Raw genomic sequence first — 22,978 nt, forward strand, 5'->3', positions numbered from 1 at the left:
TGATTATAACATAATTTTAATGAAATGGAATTTTAATGAACTGGCGACCTGCACCAATAAGCTCAGTATTGATTGGTTGACCCCCCACTAGGTGGACCAAAGAAATCAAGAGAGTTGCAGGTAGCCTCTGGATGGTAGTGGTTTGAGATTGCAGTGTTTGGAAGTCTATGCAAGAGACCTATGTCCAGCAGTGGACGTCCATTGACTTTTAATGATGATGATGATGAAAGTATCTTTACATTATCTGTTTTTGTTATGATAGTCTTAAAGGACTTACAAGTCCATGATCCTATAGTGAAGAAATGTAAATAAATTATAGTCTTAATACACTTAATAAACCTAACATAACTTAATAAACTTATCTTAACTTAATAAAGTATATTCATATTGTATTATATTTGCTCATATTTTATCTAAAGAAGAAACAAAAGTCTTACTTTGATCCAAGATTTCATAGGTCGTGTAGGTCCTGATATATTATTCACAATCCTTGTTAGTTTGAACCAGAGCTTCTTACTTTCGTCTCGCCCCTCTAAACCTCGTAACTTTCCGAGGGCTAGGGATTTGTGCTTTTCCATAAAATCAACTATGGCAACTACTTGTTCTAGGCTTGGACGAGACTGAAAAATAAGGCAAATGCATTTTATTTTTAATTTAATTTAATTCCCACCTACTTTTCTATACTAAGTATCTGGCGACTAAGGGCAAGACTACTTATAATATCCCCTATTTTTATAGTTTAAAGATATCCCATACAAAACTTTAAATAGGTAAGTAAACATAAAGATAACTACCTAACTACTTAATTGGACATTTGAGGGTCTGGTCTCTAGAAACCTGACCCCCACTATCCTCAAAGTACAAGCATGATCCAATAAACTTCCAGCTAATAATAAATTGACGAAAGTGTGTCCATCACAGGCTCAGATTAAAATACAAGATATATTAAGGCTATTTGAAAATACCTGCAGCTTATCTAATTAAGTGCTAATACTTTGGCTAAATAAATGTTCTCTAAAGAAAATAATTAACTATTTTTTAACAACACTTATATAAGGAAAAGTGTATAGACAGAAAACAGAAAATTTTCTTTCGTTTAAATTTGGTTATCGGCAAAATCCTTTTATCGAGTTACGGCTTGATTACTCTCGAGATTGAACTATAATAATAAATCGATAAAGAAGCTTCCAAATTACTTACAGCAATGGATCTTTCACACATTTTGTTTCACATTTCAATTTAATAGTTAGAAAAATATTAAGTTTAAACTACTTCATGATACAATCCATGGATTTTGTTAAAATTATATTTTAGGTAAAAATATGAAAACCAATAGTTGGGGAACAACTTGTTTCATTTGTTTGTTTTTTAAAGAATAGACAAAATTTGGACTATAGAGGGCCCACAGACACTTTTGTTATTTTGACTGGCGTAATGGCGTTACCTTTAGGCTAAAGCATCTAGTCATTTGTAAATATTAACTGTTGTCTATGGACAAATCAAAAATCGCAAATTGTTAAAATATAAAAATATACTTAACTCGGAATGATCTTAGTTTTATACTATTTAAAAATATACATACGGTGTATTGACTTGAGTCTTGTCTTGTTCCAATAAAATATTTCATAGACTCAAAAAGACTGTACGCCAGTAATACGCCAAATTCATATAAAAAAATCAAAAAGTCATATAAAAAAACTGAAAATTGACAACGGTCAAAGTGAAGTAAAGTAATGTGTCATGTCAATGTCAAAGTCAAACAAAAATGGCAATGGCATGGCGACATTGAAATCAAATCTTATTTCTTTCATATTAGTCGAATAATAGTAAATACTATAATAGTATCCATTTATATTAATAATACATTAAATTACTGACTATATGCATTTTTAAGTGCAACAAGAACTATATATAATTTACGCGTAACATACCTTTAAAATGGAATCGGAATCGGCTGATACTGCGGACCCGGCAACGAAACATGAAAACAACCCGCGCAAAAGGTTTCGGCATCGAAAGAAGCAACTTTACGAAAATATAATGAAGCAAATGGAATTTTACTTCAGCGATGCAAACCTTAGCAAGGATAGGTTCCTCGGGGAATTGGTGAAAAACGACCCGTTTGTACCGCTCTCTGAATTCCTAAAATTTAACAAAATTCGCTCTTTGACCCAAGATGTAAATGACATTGCGAAGGCGATGAAGCATTCTACGTTTCTAGAGTTATCGGACGATAAATTAAAAGTGAGTATTATATACATTATTAATTAAAACCAACTCACTCTATGTTGTCTGATCATCTAGTGGGGGTCTACCTTACTTCTGTGAACTTGGAATATTGAACCTCAAGACTTCATGGGTATGTATCATGTGAGCCTTGTTTAATAATAAATTTAATAAATTGTCATGAATAACACTTGCAATAGTTTAAATTCCTCAGGTAAACCAAGATAATGGTTTACTACTGGCAAAAGGCAGATTTTGAAATTTTATAATCTTATTTATTTTGCAAATATCCAGACAATCTTTGCTTTTTATGTATAAATTAGTTAACATTGACCTTATTTACCTGAATGTATGATAAAAATCAATCAATATATTTTGCCGACCCCACTTATGTGGGATAAAGGAAACATGTAGATGATAAATAATAATTAATATCTTTTGCCTTATTTCGTATAAAAAACAACTTTTTACTATATTTCAGGTAAAACGAAGAACACCTATGTTGCCCTATGATGCAGACTCGAGAACAGTTTATGTTGAATCCATACCAGTTACGGCAGGTCGGGAATGGCTTGAGAGAGTCTTCTCAGATTATGGTCATGTTGCTTACATATCTCTACCAAAATTTAAGAATTCAAATAAAATTAAGGTATTATTTTATTATTACTAGTTTATGCAAATGAATGTGTTTAACTTGCTAACTTACATTACAACCTAAACATGTGTATGAGTTTACAATTGATGGGTTAAAAATAATTATCCATTATGTTTGTATGTCTGTATGTTTGTCCTTGCATATTTCAATAATTTTTTGTGTTGGTAAAGACCATAACATTCATCAAAATCGCTTGATTTTTTTGAGGTATAGATATGATATGTGTGAAGTGAAACTATTCTTGTTTAGCATGTATTAAAAACCATGTTAAAAAAATAAAGTTACCTGCTTAGCACTCTTGACCATATAATTATAATTATGTTTCGCAGCTTCATTCTTTGCGATTTACAGGTTTACATAGTGTAGTAGTGCCCCCACGCATTAGCCTTGCACGGATGTTTAAATTTGACTTCTTTTTAAAACTTTTTTACGTTACCCCCACCGTCGATACCCCCACCGTCGATACCCCCGCCGCCATTGCTGTCGCCCGGCTCGTGACTTCATTCTGTGTTTCCGTGCTCAAGCCTTCGCACGTACTTGAAAAATGGAGAGAAAAAGACGTCGTGTAATTTATTCATCATCGGAGGATCGGAGGAAGAGGAAATCGAGTCATCGCGCAGTATGGTGTCATCAGGATCAAGAAATAATTTAACACGTATTGCGTGCACACGTAATACGTCTTCGTCGCGAGTGCGACAAAAATCTCCACCTGCCATCACACATGGCAAAGGTGAGTCGCGTGTGCGACATAAATCTTCACCTGCCAACACACGTGGCAAAGGTGAGTCGCGTGTGCGACAAAAGTCTCCACCTGTCAACATACGTGACAAAGGTGAGTCGCGTGTGCGACAAAAATCTCCACCTGCCAACATACGTGGCAAAGGTGAGTCGCGTGTGCGACATAAATCTTCACCTGCCAACACACGTGGCAAAGGTGAGTCGCGTGTGCGACAAAAGTCTCCACCTGTCAACATACGTGACAAAGGTGAGTCGCGTGTGCGACAAAAATCTCCACCTGCCAACATACGTGGCAAAGGTGAGTCGCGTGTGCGACAAAAATCTCCACCTGCCAACATACGTGGCAAAGGTGAGTCGCGTGTGCGACAAAAAATCTCCACCAGCTAACACACGTGGCCAAGGTGCATTGAGCGTTGCGTGCGCTCAGATTCACCAGACAGTGGCGCATCACCGCCTAGGAGGATTTTAAGACCATGCAATAAAGTGTTATCGCCGACCATCATTGTTTGACGAGGACCCTTGCCGACATCAGCGGTACCGTCGTCGCCAGCGCGTCTTTCGCCATCATGTTTGTCACTAGAGCGTTCGGCGCAAGGACCTGAAATGCCTGACCAGGAAATAGATGGGCCCGCTGATGAAAAATGTCTACAGCTTCTAATATGGTAGACACCTCTCTTGGACCAGCTATACGTAAAGACATAGCTAGCCAATGACAACATATTTTGAGTAAAGGTTTACCAAAAACCAAAAAGATAAACATTTTGAAGAGTATTTGGTAACAACTGCGATCTTTTGCAAGCTCCAGCTCTCAACCAGGTAGCAAGAGTATGCAAGCGTCGCCGACTCAAGCACAGCACGGGCGCCGCCAGCACGCCAGACGTACAGCGGTGCGCGGAAGTGGAACTCGCCGCCACCGCCACCTCCACGCAGGACGACTTACCGGAGATAAATTCACAGGTACCACCTTACGCTGGCAGACTCAAATATTTTTACTCTAACTGGACAAGCCAAATGACACAACTATCTTGTTTTGGATCAGTGGTTATACCAATGGTTAATTCCATTTGCTGCGACTCCATACCGCACAGATAGTCCATACTATGTTTATCAACAATCAATTTAAGAGAATATTAAGTTTTAAAAATCAATCAAAACTTTGTTTAATATAAATGCAATTTCACAATGTATCTATATATTTACCTATCTAAACCGAATAGTGAGAAACGGTTTATTCTAAATTTAAAATGTTTAAATAAATTTATAGATACGAAACATTTCAATAAGCAAGACTACCGAACGGCATTAAAAATAATCACTAGAAATTGATACATGGCATGTATAGACCTAAAAGACGCTTATTATTATTATTATTATTATTTTTTTTTTTTTTTATACCCATTCACAATTCTCACAAAAAGTACTTACGATTTAAATACATTAATGTACTTTATGTAAACCAGCAATGAAGTCATTGAGATCACCACAACATTTTGTCTCAGTTATACTTAGATGATATTTTTTGTGTAGGTGGGAGTTTCTCAGAATGTAGTGGTAATGTTAACACAACTAAAGTTTTTTTTTGAAAATCTAGGATTTATAATCAACATACGTAAACTTTACATTTATATTACATTTACGTTACATTTACATCAAGTAAAAGCTCTTTGGCTCCAAAAACAAAATATAAGTTTCTATGTTTCGAATTTGATTCCAAAAACATGACAAATGATAAACGTCAAAAATTAAAGAAATTTTCTAACCTCCTTCCTTTGTTTACGTAAATATAAATTAACTGAATTCGCAAGGGTCTTTAGGTCATCTGTTATCAGCTTGTCCAGGTATACAACACTCTTGTTTTTATACTAAAGAGTTCGAAAAGTATTAAATACCAAAGTTTATTAAAAAGTACCAGTTACGACCACATTATAAAACTACCCGCAATTTTGAGAAGTGATATGTTTTAGTGGCTAAGAAATATTGAACATGGATTTACTTCATTCGGTTCAATTCGTTATGATATATTTTTTTTTTTTTTTTTTTTTTGCGATTCCTCTTTAGTAGTTCCTCTAGTAACCAGTGTAATAAGGTTTTGTTAAGATCGGATAATATAACTAATATGTCCTGCATTAATATAAAAGGTAGCAAACAATACAGACATCTGAATAAAACATCAAACGAGATTTGGAAATGGTATTAAAGTCATAGTTTTATTTTATTTGCATCCGACACAAATACAATGTCCAGTTATGAAGCCGATTCACTTACGCGAAAGAAATTTCGTGATACAAAATGGAAGCTAAATAATATCGTATTTAATAAATGCAATGCCAGATGTCCCGTTTATGTTACAGGGAAAAACGATCCAGATGCATTTGCAGTGGATACGTTTACAATTTCATGAAAAGAAAAATACCTTATCATTTCCCACCGTTTATTTCTTAACATGTTAAGACTATGCAAAAGTAGTTAGCGACAAGGCTGAGGGCATTATTGTTGTTGTTCCATATTGGCCCACACAATACTGGTTCCTTATATTCAAAGAGTTGATAGTTTCAGATTTATTGTTTTTTGAACCTGTTATCACCTTGACTTTAAGAATCCATTACAATCTTCACAAGACTCTAAAGTTGGTAGTCGCAATGCTTTCCGGAAAGTTCTATTAAATAAGTCCCTAGCACCAAGATCTATTGAAATCATATTGACATCATTATCAAACTCAACATACAAGCAATATGATAGTTGTATAAAAAATTTAATGATTCTTTTGTAATAAACACCGTTACAATTATACATCTGCGCCAGAATCAGTTATCATTGATTTTCTTACTGAAACATTTGATAAAGGGGCTAAATATGGTACTATTAACTCGTACAAGTATGCATTGTCACTTTTATTGGACAATAAACTCAATAATAATGAAATCAAACGCTTTATGAAAGGAGTTTTCAAATTGAGACCCTAAACCACAAACCCTAACTATAACATAACATGGAACCCTAATATTGTTCTGTCTCATTTAACAAGTAAATGGCCTAATACAGATCTCGATGTAAAAACGATTTAAAAAAAAAAAAAAAAAAAATCCATTTCTTGGCTTTGGTTACGGCGCATCGTGTTCAAATTTTTTCGCTTATAAAATGTTTCAATATTACTATTCAACCCGGTCATCAAATACTTATAAAAATCCCCGCTTTAAATAAAAACTTCTAATATAAATAGATCACAACTTATTTTGAGACCACCTTAATTTGTATTTGCCATGCAAGCTATTTAGAAACATACATAAATAAAACAGAAACACTTCGTAATAGTTATTATTTATTTGTAAGTACAAAGCAACCGTATTGAAAAGTATCGGCACAAACGCTTAGTCACTGGATTAAAGACGCACTAAGTGAAAGCGGAATAGACACATCGATATTCAGTGCACATAGCACGCGACACGCAGCACCTTCCACAGCCAACAGACTTAGAGTCAACATTGATCTGATCCGCAAAACAGCTGGCTGGACTGATTCCTCCTCTGTTTTTGCAAGATTTTACAATAAAGATGTTGTTATTGATGCAATTCGCAAAAAGTATTCTTTCTTCCAAATAATACACATTTGTATACACACACACACTAGTCTTAACAGGCATGTCTTCATGTATGCTACACTTACTTGTTTTATTTTGGAAGAATCCTCTGCACATTTTATTTCTGCTCTAAACATCCTACACTATGTAAACCTGTAAATCGCAAAGAATGAAGCTGCGAAACATAATTAAAAATCAAACGAACTTACCAAAGTGAAGTTCGATGATAATTATGTGAGCAGCTTCATTCGACGCGATTTACATACACCCTCCCTATATAGTGAATTACCCTCCCTACTTAAAAAAAAAAAAAAAAAAAAAAAAAAAAAAAATGTGCAGTGTTTCCAAAATAAATAAATAAATTAAATTTTAACGAAATGAAGTCACGAGCCGGGCGACAGCAATGGCGGCGGGGGTATCGACGGTGGGGGTAACGTAAAAAAGTTTTAAAAAGAAGTCAAATTTAAACATCCGTGCAAGGCTAATGCGTGGGGGCACTACTACACTATGTAAACCTGTAAATCGCGTCGAATGAAGCTGCTCACATAATTATCATCGAACTTCACTTTGGTAAGTTCGTTTGATTTTTAATAATATGTGATTTTTTTTATCATTATCAGGGGTTTGCATTCATAGAATATGATAAACCACAAGATGCTCAAAAATGCTTGAATGCATTCAACAAAATGGGCTGCAAACTACCTTCTAGTACGGCGCCTGAGGAACTGTCATCAATCAAAATGTTCAGTGTTGACAATATTGAAGAAAACCCTGAAATCCATGAAAACACTGAAAACAATCCTGACGGCAAAGAAGAGTATGAGCCACCTAAGAAGAAGACAAAGAAGAGAGACAAGAAACCACCAAAGACGCTAGATTTAAAACATGATCAAGAGTCTGATAATGAAAAACGGACTGATACTCCAACTGTAAGTCTTTTTGATGAACTATGAGTACAATAGATTGTTTTGAATTTGGGATAAATTTTAAATATCATCAATCCCTAATAGTCAGGGATCCTAGAACATTTTGTGCAACCGATTACTAACAAGTTAATTTTTCTCAAGTAGCTTCATCTCGATCACTTTCATAATAAATGATCTAAATTTCTAAAATAAATAAGAATAGGATCTAATTGTAGGAATATAAAATAATAAGCCATATAATAGTATAAATGAAATAAGATTTATTGTGATTATAGATTTATTGTAATGTTCATCTTGGTTGTGTATTGATAGTGGATAGAAAAATTAATAGAATATACATAAAAATCTTGGTAACAGGTATTGAAAATGATTTTTCTTTCAGGAAGACAACAAAAGTGTAACCACTCCAAGTGAGGTAAGCTATTCGTAAGTGACTGCTTCAGGTTTACTATCTGTCTATAGGTCGAACTGGCAAAAAAATATTTATATTTAAAAGGGGAAAAAAACACACACAACATGCTACAACATATTTGTGAAGAGTAAAACATAATCGACCATGGCCACCACGGCCAAACTAGCCCAGAAAAAAGCCCAGTATTATAAATGGTGCCTAACTTTGTTTATACATACGAGTATAAAGATTTCAACGACCATTATTATTTAACATTGTCTATATTGAATTCAACAGGAGGGTAAAACCACAGACGTGGAACTTGAGTCCAAAGATGATTTGACCAGCCATGATGAAGGTAAACCCTCGGACAGTACTGTGAGGAAGAAAAAAATAAAAAAGCGATCATCCAAGGAAAAAGGCAAAGCCAAGGCTCTAGCGAAAGATGAAGCCCTCAAGGGAGCCTTATTGGGCTTACAGGTGTGTTGAATGTTATTTAATAATTACATTTCACTAATAAATATTTTTTTTTTTATTCTTTACCAGTTAGCCCTTGACTACAATCTCACCTGATAGTAAGTGATGTTGTTAAAATATGCTAATAATGATTAATTGATTATATTAATTCATATTTATTCAGTTCAGTAATGGTTAGTTGATGCGGTTTTGAAATGTGAACAGACAGCATTGACCTCTTATAATAAAAGGACTCACAATCATGTAGAAAATTTCACTTCACAATACTGGCCAATTTTGCTTAGAAATTTCTAGAATTATTGGTAAAGAAAATTATACCTAAAGGCCTTTTAATATAGTCCAATGTACAATAAAATCCCAAATTCAACCTTAAGGATCCTTTTTTGGTTGCTGATTCACTTTTTAATAGGAGATCGATGACAGACAGACGCGGCGGACATCTTTTTTTTGTAATACAATTATATATGTTGTATAGGTGCTGCCAAAGTTAGAATGGAAATCACTTAGAAATAAGTATTTAAACTTACAAAGGAGACATATGAAGGAGGTGAAAATAAATCTAAGGAACAACAAACACGCTTATTCAGGGATCCCCGACCCGGCCGCGCCATCTATGGAGGTTGAACCTGGTAAGTTTATTTTCATATAGGCTAGTTAACTCTTTTTATAAATGGTCTTAAATTGTTTGTTACTGTTCTACTAGGTAGAAAAAAAATCATATTTTTGTGAGACGTGAATCAGTGACCTCTTATAATATAATAAAAATTTTAATAAAAGAAATTAAATTAAGACAACACCGGCTAAGCACCAACTTCATACTGATCAGCAGGTAGAACATATTATGATGTTATTTTTCGCTTTTTAGTTTAGTGGGTACGTTTTTAGGTTTTGAAGTCGGTTGTATTTTTTTTATTAAAATTTTTATTATTTTTCAATTTTTAGTGTAAAATTTCATTTCAAACGAATACATCAGACCCCTAATGACAGTCACAACCCATCTTGGTACAAAATTCTCAGCAATACAAATTAATCAAGCCCAAGCACAAGGTAGCTACAGTAAACCGTCAAGGGGTTCCCTTCATTGACCTTGGTCTTCATCATCAGACCCCTAATAACAGACACAACTCATCTAGGTAGAAAGTTCTCAGCAATACGAATTAATCAAGGCCAAACACAAGGTAGTTACTGTTAACTGTTAAGGAGTTCCCTTAATTGTCCTTGGTCTTCATCACCAAACCCCTAAATGACAGTCACAACCTATTTATGTGGAAAGTTCTCATTAAGACAAATTAATCAAGCCCAAACACAAGGTAACTGCTGTAAATCGCCAAGGAGTTCCCTCGTCTATTTATGACTCCATCATCAGATCGATTTTAAACCTTCATAATTTTGTATTTCTTAAAGGCACTAAATGGAAAAGTTTACGAACACACTAGACACCCATATAATTTTCGAAAGTTCCCCTCAATTTCTCCAGGATTCCATCATCAGATCTTGTCATGATGGCAATGGGACCAAATGGGGACTATACCGTTTCAAACAAAAAAAAAATTTTTGAAATCGGTCTACGCGTCTTTGAGTAATCGGTGTACATACATAAAAAAAAAAAAAAAAATACCAACCGAATTGAGAACCTCCTCCTTTTTGAAGTCGGTTAAAAAGGACGCGCAATCATGTAGAAAATTTCACTTAAAAACTGGCCAATTTTACATTGACAGTTTTAGAATTATTAGTAAAGACAATTATGATTAAAATCCCAAATTCAGAGCAAATTCAACCTTAAGAATTGAGTTTAATTTTCAAATGCGACTACTTGAATTGAGTGCCAAGAAGTTGTGTTTGGCACTCATTGAGTGGGGATGTTTTTGGGTCGCGGATTGTGCATCCACTTTTTAATAGGAGATTGATGACGTGAATACATAAAATTTTATAATTAAAAATTATATTTTTTGACAATGCTAGCCAAAACGTTGTCAGCCAGGATGGTCATGTACCTAAACACTAAACAATAACCAAACGGTATAGTGTTTGACAAAATTATTAATTAATAATAATTAGTTTGACATAATTATATTCCTTGTCATCAAGGAATATCTTGACGTCACAAACTGGACGACAGCGTTTTTGGAAAAAATTTAAAATACATAATTATTAAATTGGGTTTTTAATGAAATCCTTGTGTTTTATTATTTAATTTTATTTTTTCATTTACTATACGAAAATAATATAGTTTACATTAAATTTTATATGAGTCAACTACCTATTGGCTATTGGTTGGTATGCCCACAATGATATTTCTTATTAGATTTAAGTATACTTTAGATCTTAAATAGATAACTAAATAAATGTTTTCCAATTAATTTACAGTAAAGTATAGTACACAAGATATAGACAGTACAAAAAACGTTGAACCCCTGCAGAAGATTCCTGGTGTGTTTGTTAAAGAAGTGCTGCCAGAGCCGTGTCTAGATGTGAGACTTACTAAAAGGACTGTGAGTAAAATTTGAAAATATTCTATATAATATTGTAGGAAATAGTAGTCAGAGACGGATATGATGTAAGGTGGCGTGACTTGTTTCCGTAAAGAGTGGGGAGTTAGAGAGGGGTACCGATCGGCTGGCGGAAACGACTTGCGATATAACGCGCACGTCGTACGGTCGTTTTCAGGCTACATTTTTATCCCTGTATTCTCACCGAAACCGTGATATTCCAGTGGATACGACCTCTGCCTCCAATTCCGGAGAATGCCACCTCCAACTTTTCAGTTGTGTGCATTTTAAGAAATTAAATATCACGTGTGTCTCATACGGTGAAAGAAAAACATCGTGAGGAAACCTGCACACCAGAGAATTTTCTTAATTCTCTGCGTGTGTCAAGTCTGCCAATCCGCATTGGGCCAGCGTGGAGACTCGAGCTCAGCAGTGAGCCGAATATTGGTTGATAATGACTTCCACGGAAACGGGAACTATGCGGGTAAAACCGCGGGGCATTTGCTAGTTTTAGTTCAAAGTGATTCATCTCTCATTGTTATTTCTTATCTCCTAATTACAATCTCAAAACTTCTTATTGTTTCTATAATTTCTTTATATCTGTCATAAAATATGTTTTTTGTGTGAGATCTTTTATTAGCATTATGACAGTAATTTTAATTAATTTATTATTAGTTTTGATTATTCGAGATTTTCGTATAAGATTGCATTTAATTAAAACCTAAAATTAACTGAAATATGTGGATTTATTTGACTGTTTGTCATAAAAACGTATAATATGTGCGAATTAACTTGACGCCTGTCTTGAAACCCGCGCGAGGGCGCTAAGTAGTATTAGTATCCCAGTTATCACTATTGCAAGGGCGAAACTGAAATCGAATTTCGGCTTCAATCTCAGTATCGACCGAAACTGAAACTGAAATCATTCCACAAATCATGTGTTAATTTTTTCGTACGAAAGAAACTATGTTTTGGTACTTAAAGAAGATGGTATCATTAAAATTTAAAAAATACAAGGATTTAATTACAATTTATTAAAGTGAATAAATGTAACTATATAAAAAGAAATAAATAAAATTAAAAATTAACTGTTTACTGCAACAGAGCCAGTTTTTTCAATCGGATACTAATAAATCAAGACATTTTTGCATTAAATATCATAAACAAATGTCATTTGCATTTTTCCCAGTACAGACTATTGGTGGCAGTATATTTATCATTCTTTTGTTTACAGATAAAAACTAATATCCACGTCTTGCACGTAGACGTCAAGGAAGGACAGCCAGATGTCATCATTCGTTTTGATTCAGCGAAAGCTGCTGATGAAGTTAGTACCAACTTTTGAAACAACAATCCATATCTATATATATAAAAGAAAGTCGTGTTAGTTACTCCACTTAAAACTCAAGAACGGCTGAACCGATTTAGCTGAAAATTGGCAGGGAGGTAGTTTAGAGCCAGGAGAAGGACATAGGATACTTTTTTTTGTAGGGGTAGGGTAGAGGTAGTTGAAAGTTTAGATCGAGTTTCACGCGAACGAAGTCGCGGGCGTCCGCTAGTTTATAATAAAAATGTAACAGGACAAACATACACACATTACATTGAAGTTATTTTGAAATTTTTTGTTGGATTCTGTCTGTCTGTTCGTAAATGTTGACCGGATATCACGCTGAAACTACTAAATGAATTCAATCAAACTTGTCACTATTTGAGACCTTGATATATGGAAGTTTATAGGATATTTTTAGTCGCAAATATTAAATCACAAGGGGGTGAAACAGGGGTTGCAAGTTTGTACGGAAAGTCCTTCATTTGTCAAGTTACATTTCTAAACAAATTAAATGAGGGAATGTCAAAAGTCAAAGTCGAAATTCATTTATTTCAATTGGGCTTAGGTTACAAGCACTTTCGAAACGTCAGATAATATTAATAAATAATTATGATAATAACTGGTCGAAAATTACGAGGGTTCCAAAAGCGCCTTGGTCCGAAAAGGCCCTACAACAAACTCAACTAGGGTTCATATTTTTTTGTTTATATAGAAATATTACAAATTTATATAGAACCTAAGTACACAATCTATCCTATAGAGCTTTTTATCCTTTATGTATTTGAATAAAACTTTGAACTTATTGATTGTTATGGTATGTCTGGTTAATACAGGCTATAGTTAAATTGGTGACTGTTTGGTTATTAAAAACCAGTGTTACCAACACTCCAAAATATTTATCTAAAATATTTAAGTTTGTGTCAAAAACCCCTAAAATCACCTTAATTATTGAGTTGTCCCCCTAAAAAATATAAATTCATAATAATTTAGAAATAATATGCTGTAATATGTCTCAAAAGTCTATATTTAATACAGACAAAATATTACGTCTTTACGAAGATTCAGATTTTTTTAAGTCATACATGTTGACAATGAATAAATTTAACAATTTTTTTATTATATGTCGTTATAAGTCCCTAGGTCAAGAAAGAAATTAAAATTATCATCAATTTAAAAATATTAAAGAGTCAAAAAATCCCTGAAAATACCCCTAAAATTTTCAGACCTCTAAAAAAATCTCATTTCACTTATTTGCCCTCTAGGGGGAAAACCCCTAAGTTGGGAACCCTGTTAAAAACTTTAAAGGAGATCATTCACGCTCCATACATTTCTGGGCTCTTTTTTGAAAGTGCCGGCCAACAAAAAAAAATGGCACGACTCGTTAGAATTAGCCATTTGGAGCAATAGTTGATATAGCATAAAAGTTGTAGGAGGGCTCTGAACCAAGTTATACAGAGTCGACTATTCGTTATTTCCATACATTTTGTCGATTTTCAAAAGTGCCCGCCAAAAAAAAAAAACTGATACGTATCGTAGAACTGCCTATTTGGAGCAATAGTTAGTATGGCACAAAGATTGTATTTCTAGTTTTTTTTTCTTAGCGGCACTTTTAAAAGTTGACAAAATGTATGGAAATAACGAATCATCGAACCTGTATAATTTGGTTCAGAGCCACCTGACAACTTTTATGCCATATTATCTATTACTTCAAATGATTAGTTCTAACGATTCGTGCCATTTTTTTTCGTTGGCCGGCACTTTCAAAAAGGGCCCAAAATGAATGATCTCCTTTCAACTTGTTTTGCCCACAGTACTGTGCGAACTCGAGCAACCGCGCGCGAGTGGTGTGCGGCGCGGAGGAGCAAGAGCAATGGCGGCTGGCGGAGAGCGCGCGCGCGAACAAGCGCGTCCGCGGACGCACGCGCCTGCTCGCGCGCGCCGCGGCGCTCGGCGAGCCGCCCGCGCTCGCGCCCGCCTCGCCGCAGCCCACGCACACGCACATACGATTTGATGAATGATTTCATTAAATAAATAAAAAAAAAATAATAAATAAATAAAAAAAAAGCCTTTTATTTCTTGCATAATTTTTTTACAGAATTTATGTTAGTAATCTAGATTAATTTGTTTATTAAAAACTTAAATATATATTTGTACATTAATAGTTTATTTTTATTACGCAAGAACCCCAGAATGGGTGAAGGCCTCCTCCAAAGATGTCCAATTGTCCCTGTCCAATGCTATTTGATACCAATATGGGCCAGCTGTTTTTTTAATTTCGTCTTCCCACCTTGTCAATGGTCTTCCTCTGTTTATTTTGCCTATCAGAATGATTTGATTATTACAAATAAATAAATGATTTCTATTCTATTATTTGCGTAGTTTACCCATTTTACAGGTATTTAAACGGGTACATTACATACCACAATAAAACGACGAGATTTTTAATGTCGATATTTCGACCCAGTTGCATGGATCGTGGTTGACGCGAGGTTGTTGAAAAAAGAAAAGAACTAGAAAGAGGTTAGATCGATTCTGCCCCTAACAGCTGATGTCAACTTCGCATCTCGCAACTTCAGTCCCGTCGTGACCACGATCCATGCAACTGGATCGAAATATCGACATTAAAAATCTCGTCGTTTTATCGTGGTGTGTACCCGTTTAAATAATATTCATAATGAACAACCACGAAATAAGTTTATAATCTTTCTCTCTTTCAGTAACACTTTCTAATGAAGTTCGTGCGGTAGGTATTATTAATAATGCTCTTCCAGTCCAAGGTCCTTTCTAATTTGACGTTAAAAGGTCCGACAAGTTCCGATTTCCGCCACGCAACACGACCGACACTTTTAACTAGTGACTTGTAAGGTTCAGATCGGTTATGTTGTTCAATAACCTCCTCTACCTTCCCGTGAAAGTTCCATCAACATCGGTTCAGTCGTTCCATAGATTACCTAACACGGACAAACAGACCGGCTTATTCAATAATAAAGCTTGGATGTATTTTAGTATTAGTAGGTACCTATAATGCTACTATGTAAATAACTATAAGCATACAGGTATGTTTGAGGTATAGTAGGGAGTAATCTCTGGATCTACAGAACCGATTTTAAAAATTCTTTTACTACAAGAAAGTTTACTAACAAGTTAGCCCGCTTCCATCTTATGTTGCGTCCACACTAATGGGAAACGCCGTAAATTATGGCATTAAACGTTAGTGTAGCCACGATTTTAACGGCATTAGACGTTAAGCGATACTTCTAGTGTCGGTAATAGAATAATAAAAAAAACCACGTTAATTGTGAGTGTCATAGGCTATATTTTATTTGTGTATTCTTATACAGGAACGGGAAACCGCGGGGCGTTGGCTAGTAAACGATAAATTGCAGCAGAACAAGATAAGTGCCTATGATAATTACGAAGGATGTTCCTTTTTGTAGCAATGGTAATTAAGTGCAGGTGATTCTCATTATTCAATTAATAATAATGTAACCATGTACGATAATAGTAATTTTCAACTACAGTGCGACGTAAAAATAGAAGTTAATAAAAATGGAACTAAAAAACTAGCTAAAACCTAACCAGTTTAGATAGTGCGGGCCCATTTTTTAATTTTCACCAGGTTTGGTTACCTAGCTACGCCTCTGGATCCATGCCATTTTTTTGGTTGCCTTTTTGATTGTTGTTATAGTGATTTGTAATCCCCAATTAAAGAGTAACTTCCAACTACATTGCGTTTTATAATCGACGTCATCTGCAGTCTGCTATTGTATAAAAGAAATGCGCCTAGGTACCTATTATAAGTGTCCATATAGTTTCCTTTTATTCATCATCATTGACAATCCATAATCGACTCACTGTTTCACGAGTCTCCGCAGAATGAGAGGTATTAGGCCAATAGTCCACCACGCTGGCCAAATGCGGATTGGCAGACTTCACACACGTAGAGAATTGAGAAAATTCTCAGGTATGCAGTTTTCCTCACGATGTTTTTAACCGACTTCAAAAAGGAGGAGGTTCTCAATTCGGTCGGTATTTTTTTTTTATGTATGTACACCGATTACTCAAAGACGCCTGGGCCGATTTCAAAAATTCTTTTTTTGTTTGAAACGGTATAGTCCCCATTTGGTCCCATTGCCATCATGTCAAGATCTGATGATGGAATCCTGAAGAAATTGAGGGGAACTTTCGAAAATTATATGGGTGTCTAGTGTGTTCGTAAACTTTTCCATTTAATACTTTTAAGCACTACAATTTCATGAAGGTTTAAAATCGATCTGATGATGGAGCCATCAAACAGACGAGGGAACTCCTCGACGATTTACAGCAGTTACTTTGTTTTTGGGCTTGATTAATTTGTATTAATGAGAGTCCACATAGATAGGTTGTGACTGTCATTTGGTGATGAAGACCAAGGACAATTAAGGGAACTCTTTAATATTGAATTAGGCAGTTAGCAATTAAAAAAAAATCAAAGCCTAGGCCTTTACGTTGATGTCACATCACAAAGGTCAGCGCCATGACATCGCTATCTAAAACCGAGTATTTTAGTTGGTCTCGTGGTCTCGAGATCATTCATTTATCTCATTAGACGTTACTACACGTGAGCTTCCCCCTCCTCGCGTCCCTCATATATGTCTCCATAGTCGGCAGACAGTGGCGTTCACAGGGCGTTAACTAGGGTAGGCAGTGTACAAAATGGAATATTCCTAACTGGTACATTTAGTTACTTACAACATAGTTGGTTTGTAATAAAGTAAGTACCTACTTATAAATATGTAAAACTTACCGACTACGTGTAGGTACGCATGTTTAAAATGCTTGGACTTCTTAATAGGGCCTGGAGATATATTAATAAAGAGAAGCACACGTGTTAATTTTGGCCATTAAATGGTGTTTTTAGGGTTCCGTATTCCAGAAAAAACCCTTATAGTTCCGCCTCTCTGTCCGTGGTTTTGCACAGAGACTATTACTTACTACTATAAGGAACCCTAAAAATATAGAACTACCTACTAGTTACTACTATAAGGAATCCAACAGATAGAATTTTGAAAAATCTTCAATGACATTATTTTTAGTATTCTTTGGTAGTGTAGTAGTGCACCACATACCAATTTTTACAAATATAATTGAAAAATGAAGGATGTTACATACAAACTTTCAACCCGTGTTTCACCCCCTTCTAATTTAATTTTCGCAACTAAAAGTATACTATAACCTTCTACGTATTATAGTCTCAAATTGTGCCAAGTTTCATTGAAATTTCAGCGTGATGCCCGGTCAACATTAAATACGGACAGACAGACAATAAAATTAAAAAATATATATTTTTGGTTTCAATATCGATTATATTTTAATGTCCTCCAACAAAAATTTTCAAAATATCTTCAATGTATGGTATTTGACCTATTACAGTTTTATTAAAAGTAGGTATAGATTTGTCAAGCAAAACAAAATGCGTTGCGTAGGTAATTCTAGTGAAAAAAATAATTACATAATAAAGCAGTTAGGTATTTTCGCTACAATTATTGGTTTTACGATCGCGACTTCAAAGTGAGGCTCACGATTAACGCTAGGTCGACGATTTTATACTGTTAGATATGTTACGTGCCTACAAAATCACTGCAAAAAGTGATCCAAACGCTTCTCTTTTTATTCCGTAAAAGGATAAAAAACCCGCTAAGTGCGTGTCGAGCCATGCGCAGTGTAGGGTTCGGTAGAATAAATAATAAATCTTATAACGCAAAAATACCGATAGCAGTACACACTATCACTTTCACACACTATGGCATAGACAAGAAAAAATCATTTTCACTTTACATATTATGAAAAAGGTATGATGTTCCTTTTAAAATTTTCTTTTCACTATTTTATAGACGTGATTAATATGTATGTAGTTATGTACCTATGCTTGCCGAATTTGAGCTTCCCAGTGTTTACAGGCCTTTCTAGTTTTTGATGGCCTCCGTGGCGCAGTGGATGTACAATACGGAGGTCCTGGGTTCGATCCCCGGCTGGGCCGATTGAGGTTTTCTAAATTGGCCGGTTGATAGGTTTAGGTTGTAGAACTTAAAATAAATGTACCTACTTACAAAAAAGTCACGACAATTAGGGTACATATTGTACTCTAGTGTATGAATATACCTAAAGATATAAGTAGATAGGTACCTAATTGGGTAGGTATGAGGTAAGACTAAAAACTCACCTAAAACTTTTTACAAATTTAAAACCGTCATGCATGGAAATCCATTCTAAAAACAATGTATGGGAATATTTTAAATAAAACCGACCAAGTGCGTGTCGGGCCACGCGCATTGCAGGGTTCCGTAGATTAAAGTAGCACTTTAAACCCTTATTTAATGCAAATATCGATAACGATAACCCACATCATGGGATAGACGATAAAAAATCATCTGCACTTTGCATGTAGGGAAGGAAAGGGAACAGAAATATTTTTTCAAATTTTCATTTTACTACTATAAAGACATAATTAATATAGATACATATGCCAAATTTTATCTTTCTAGTTCTAACAGACTCTTACTGACAACTTTATCTAATTAATTGACAAAGAATTTGTATGCAATTTTCGTGCCCCGAGTGCGTTTTTTAAGTTTAGCTATAGGTAACTCTATAAATGGCAAACCGTTTAGCCGGTAGAGGGTTGGAACACATAACTCTTACAAAAATTGGCTCTTAAAAGCTCAATATTTTACAAACAAAACAAAAAAAGATTCTGACGAATTGATAACCTCCTCCTTTTTTTAAATCGGTTAAAAAACACTGCAAGAGCTGCGCAATTCGATTCCTGAACTATTTATGAATATTCGGAACCCTCGGTGGGCGAGTCCGTCTCGCACTTGTCCGGATTTTTTTATATATTTTTATAATTTATGTCACAGTCTTAACCTAACTAATTATGCTTTCACTGTAATATTATTTATTAGGTATATTTATACATCTACGGACACTGACCCTTTGCGGTTTTATTATAAACTGATAGGTACGTAAACATAAATAGACTGTTCTTATCCGCGACTTTGTCAGTCCTTTTTTTTTGTATTTGTATATCCTGAAACGCTTTTAATTTTCTTTCTAATTGAGTATTTTCTGACAATAAAGAATCAAAGTATCGACTTCCAAAGTTAACAGATTAGCGCTGCAGGCACGTGGATTTAATGGACGGTGAGTGGCTAGCATTAGTGGAGGTTAAAAAAAAATTACACTATCAACCTAAGCCCGCCAACTCGCAGTAGCTCGATGGGGCTAGAGTTGCCAGGTGTCCGGATAAACCCGGACATAGTTAGGCTTTTCTATTCCATGTCCGGCCGAAATAAACGGTGTCCGGCTTGTCCGGAAATTTATCTGGTTTCATAGTGTTGTAGTTTCATTACAAACATACCGAATGAGGAGTTTCCTAAATTGTATGAACTTGTAATAAAATCTCATTTGTATCTGGTTGGTTTTGGTAACATTAAAAAGTTTATTTTAAAGAAGACGAATCAATAAAAAATTTTAAATTCAAAATTAATTTATTTCAAACTACTTAGTTAACTTAGTTTAGAAGGATTTTTGAAATGTCGGAGTTTGTACTGGCTCTACCACCGGTTCGGAAGGCAAAATTTTATGTAGAAAAGTAGCAGGGGGTCCACCGAAACCAGCTAAATTTTGAAATTGGTCTATGAGAAAAAAAAAAAACTTTGAGAACCACTGCTTTAGATAGTAGGGAACGGAAGCCGGGTAGGGCATTCCATAACTTCGTAGTGCGGATCAAAAATGAGTACCCGAAACGCTTCGTGCGTATGGATGCAGACAGATGGATGGGTGGTTTTAGTTAACCACGTAACCACGCGTTTTCAACCACCTTCAACTTTATGAACACTCAGTCAGTGGTATTTCGCTTTTATATATATAAATTGTTGTCTAACAATAGCAGTCCATTGTACTTCATTGCATTGCTCAGATAAATTAAGGCCATAGTTCAGAATAGTTGTGGCGATGCGTTATTTATTTAACTTTTTTTCTGTGTTATCTATCTTCTATTACGTTACATATTTTATCTCTTACGAGTACTAATTTTGTGATTTCTCATAGTAACTAATGAGAACTGACGCAGCAATGTTGTTTATAGTGTTAACAACTGTGTTATTTCTATACGTTGTAGTAATGTGTTTGTACCACAACTATAGCAGACGAGGTAGACTGAGGGCTAGAATACCTGGTCCAAGATATTGGCCGATTATGGGAAATTCGATGAATGTCATTCTTCCGCAAGGCAAGTAGTGCAAATTAATCAATGAACTAGCTAATTATTAGCCAACTAGCTCATGATTACAGGGGCCCGGTCACTCACCGATCACTCTCTGGAGTCACCTAATCTGGTGTTTCGCGGGAAAAATCATAAAAAATACTGTATTTAAACTGTAATTTCAAACTTTAAATAAAACCGTTTTCCCTCGGATTAAACGTGTACCCAAAAGTTTGGAAATATCATATGTACCTACTGATAAGTCACAATCATTTATTTATTTTAAGTGAGCATTTTTTTTGTGAGAATTCTGTAAGTGCCCTTTATTTGGGGTCCCCAATTAATTATGATACAGGGCCCAAAGCACGCTACGCCACTGTTAATTATGTATCTTTTATCTATCTTAACGAGTTATCTTTTATCTGCGAAATCACAAGATGTTAAGTGACTGCATGCGTGATGATTAATTGAATATGCAATTTCGAAAACGGCACATGTCGGATATTCAGTACATACATCTCAAAAATATAAAATATCTAAATAACATAATTATTTAGATTAATTTAAAAATAAATAAAATTTTCGAAGGATAATAATTAGCCGGTGTTGTCTTAATTTAAGCCATTTCTGACAGGACCATATGAAACAACACTGTCTGCAAAATCTAAATCAATAAGATATTCTCGCATGGCTTGAATTAATACATCTCCGGCTCAAACCCGCCTTCATACTGATCAGCAGGTAGAACATATTATGATGTTATTTTTCGCTTTTTAGTTTATTGGGTACGTTTTTAGGTTTTGAAGTCGGTTGTAATTTTTTTATAAAAATTTTCATCTTATAGTTGTGCAAACTTTATTTTTCATTTAACACTTTTCCGTTTTCCGATCGGATGCTAGGTATATAATGGGTGCGACCACGACTCTGCCATGACCATTTTTGTTCCTATTCATTTTTCAATTTCGATCTGAAATATTTTCTTGTTTCGTTCTTTTTAGACCACTTTTTACGTATTCGGGTTATAGTTTTGAAATTTTATTTTTTAATCAATACTTTTCCGTTTCCTGATCGGATCTACACTACACTAGCGCTGCAATATTTACGTACCTACCACCGTCCGCGCGAACTTTACGATCGCATTATAAAGATATATTTTCACTTAAACATTGTTTTATATAAATACATATTTGTAATATGCTCGCCAAGACCTTTCTTTTGATACCAAACTATAGTCCACAACTTTAGGCTTTTTACACAACAATATCACTTCTCAAAAAGGTTCTTTTAGGGCGACACTTTTCGTTTCGATTCACATACATTGTATTTTTAATAATAAGCTTTACGGCTCTGGGTTCTAGCCCTTTTGAGCCCGGATTCACAAACAATAAATTAATTATCTCGGACCAATAATAGAAGGACCTACCTCGCAAGACGTTACCTCTCTGTCAAAGAATCAACGATCTATCTATATAGAGCGGGGCATTTAGAAGTGTTTGTAAAATCGACTGGGATAGTTGAGCGGCTAACGCGTGTAAAAAAACTAACAAACGCGTTAGATTGTTCGATTGTATCGATGTTTCATTGTTGTAATCGTTTTCGTCGTCTAAAAAACTCCCTAAATATTCCGGTTTGTGTAGTAAGTAGTTCAATGGCATGAAAAACGGCCAACAACTTCTAATTCAGTAAAAGATGACGTGACGTTCAATTTGAAAATATTTCTATTTTATTTTTGTTATTCTTTACATGTTAGCCCTTGATTTCAGTCTCACCTGATGGTAAGTGATGATGCAATCTAAGATGGACGGTATGATTTCTACACGACATCATACCGGAACGCTAAATCGCTTAGCGGTACGTTTTGTAGGTAGGGTGGTAACCAGCCAGACCTGGCACAATTAAGAAATTCTCAATCGGCCCAGCCGGG

The 22,978-nt window shown here is 34.9% G+C and overlaps 2 protein-coding genes across 2 annotated transcripts in view; both read left to right on the plus strand.

Moving 5' to 3' along the window:
• Positions 1-1,738: 1,738 nt before the first annotated feature.
• On the plus strand, positions 1,739-14,855 carry LOC112053234 (la-related protein 7). The gene is made up of 9 exons (XM_052883387.1): positions 1,739-2,244; positions 2,708-2,875; positions 7,817-8,125; positions 8,505-8,537; positions 8,811-8,993; positions 9,466-9,619; positions 11,358-11,482; positions 12,714-12,806; positions 14,621-14,855. Exons 1-9 carry the CDS (start codon positions 1,939-1,941, stop codon positions 14,825-14,827), a joined length of 1,578 nt encoding a protein of 525 aa, XP_052739347.1. The 5' UTR covers positions 1,739-1,938; the 3' UTR covers positions 14,828-14,855.
• A 5,924-nt stretch (positions 14,856-20,779) lies between these two features.
• LOC112053241 (cytochrome P450 4c3) overlaps positions 20,780-22,978 on the plus strand; it is a 45,665-nt gene continuing 43,466 nt past the window's right edge. The window contains exon 1 of the mRNA XM_052883389.1: positions 20,780-21,081. Coding sequence (XP_052739349.1) covers positions 20,907-21,081 — 175 coding nt within the window. The 5' untranslated portion in view covers positions 20,780-20,906. The remainder of the gene's footprint in view (positions 21,082-22,978) is intronic.

Source organism: Bicyclus anynana, chromosome 9, assembly GCF_947172395.1.
Source record: "Bicyclus anynana chromosome 9, ilBicAnyn1.1, whole genome shotgun sequence".
NCBI lineage: Eukaryota > Metazoa > Arthropoda > Insecta > Lepidoptera > Nymphalidae > Bicyclus > Bicyclus anynana.

What these genes read in the sequence shown, in the direction of transcription:
- LOC112053234 (XM_052883387.1), top strand. Translation starts at nt 1,939, where the DNA reads ATGGAATCGGAATCGGCTGATACTGCGGACCCGGCAACGAAACATGAA. An exon ending in AGAATTCAAATAAAATTAAG is followed by an intron (nt 2,876 to 7,816) that starts GTATTATTTTAT and finishes TATCATTATCAG; the next exon opens with GGGTTTGCATTCATAGAATA. An exon ending in CAGCGAAAGCTGCTGATGAA is followed by an intron (nt 12,807 to 14,620) that starts GTTAGTACCAAC and finishes TTTTGCCCACAG; the next exon opens with TACTGTGCGAACTCGAGCAA.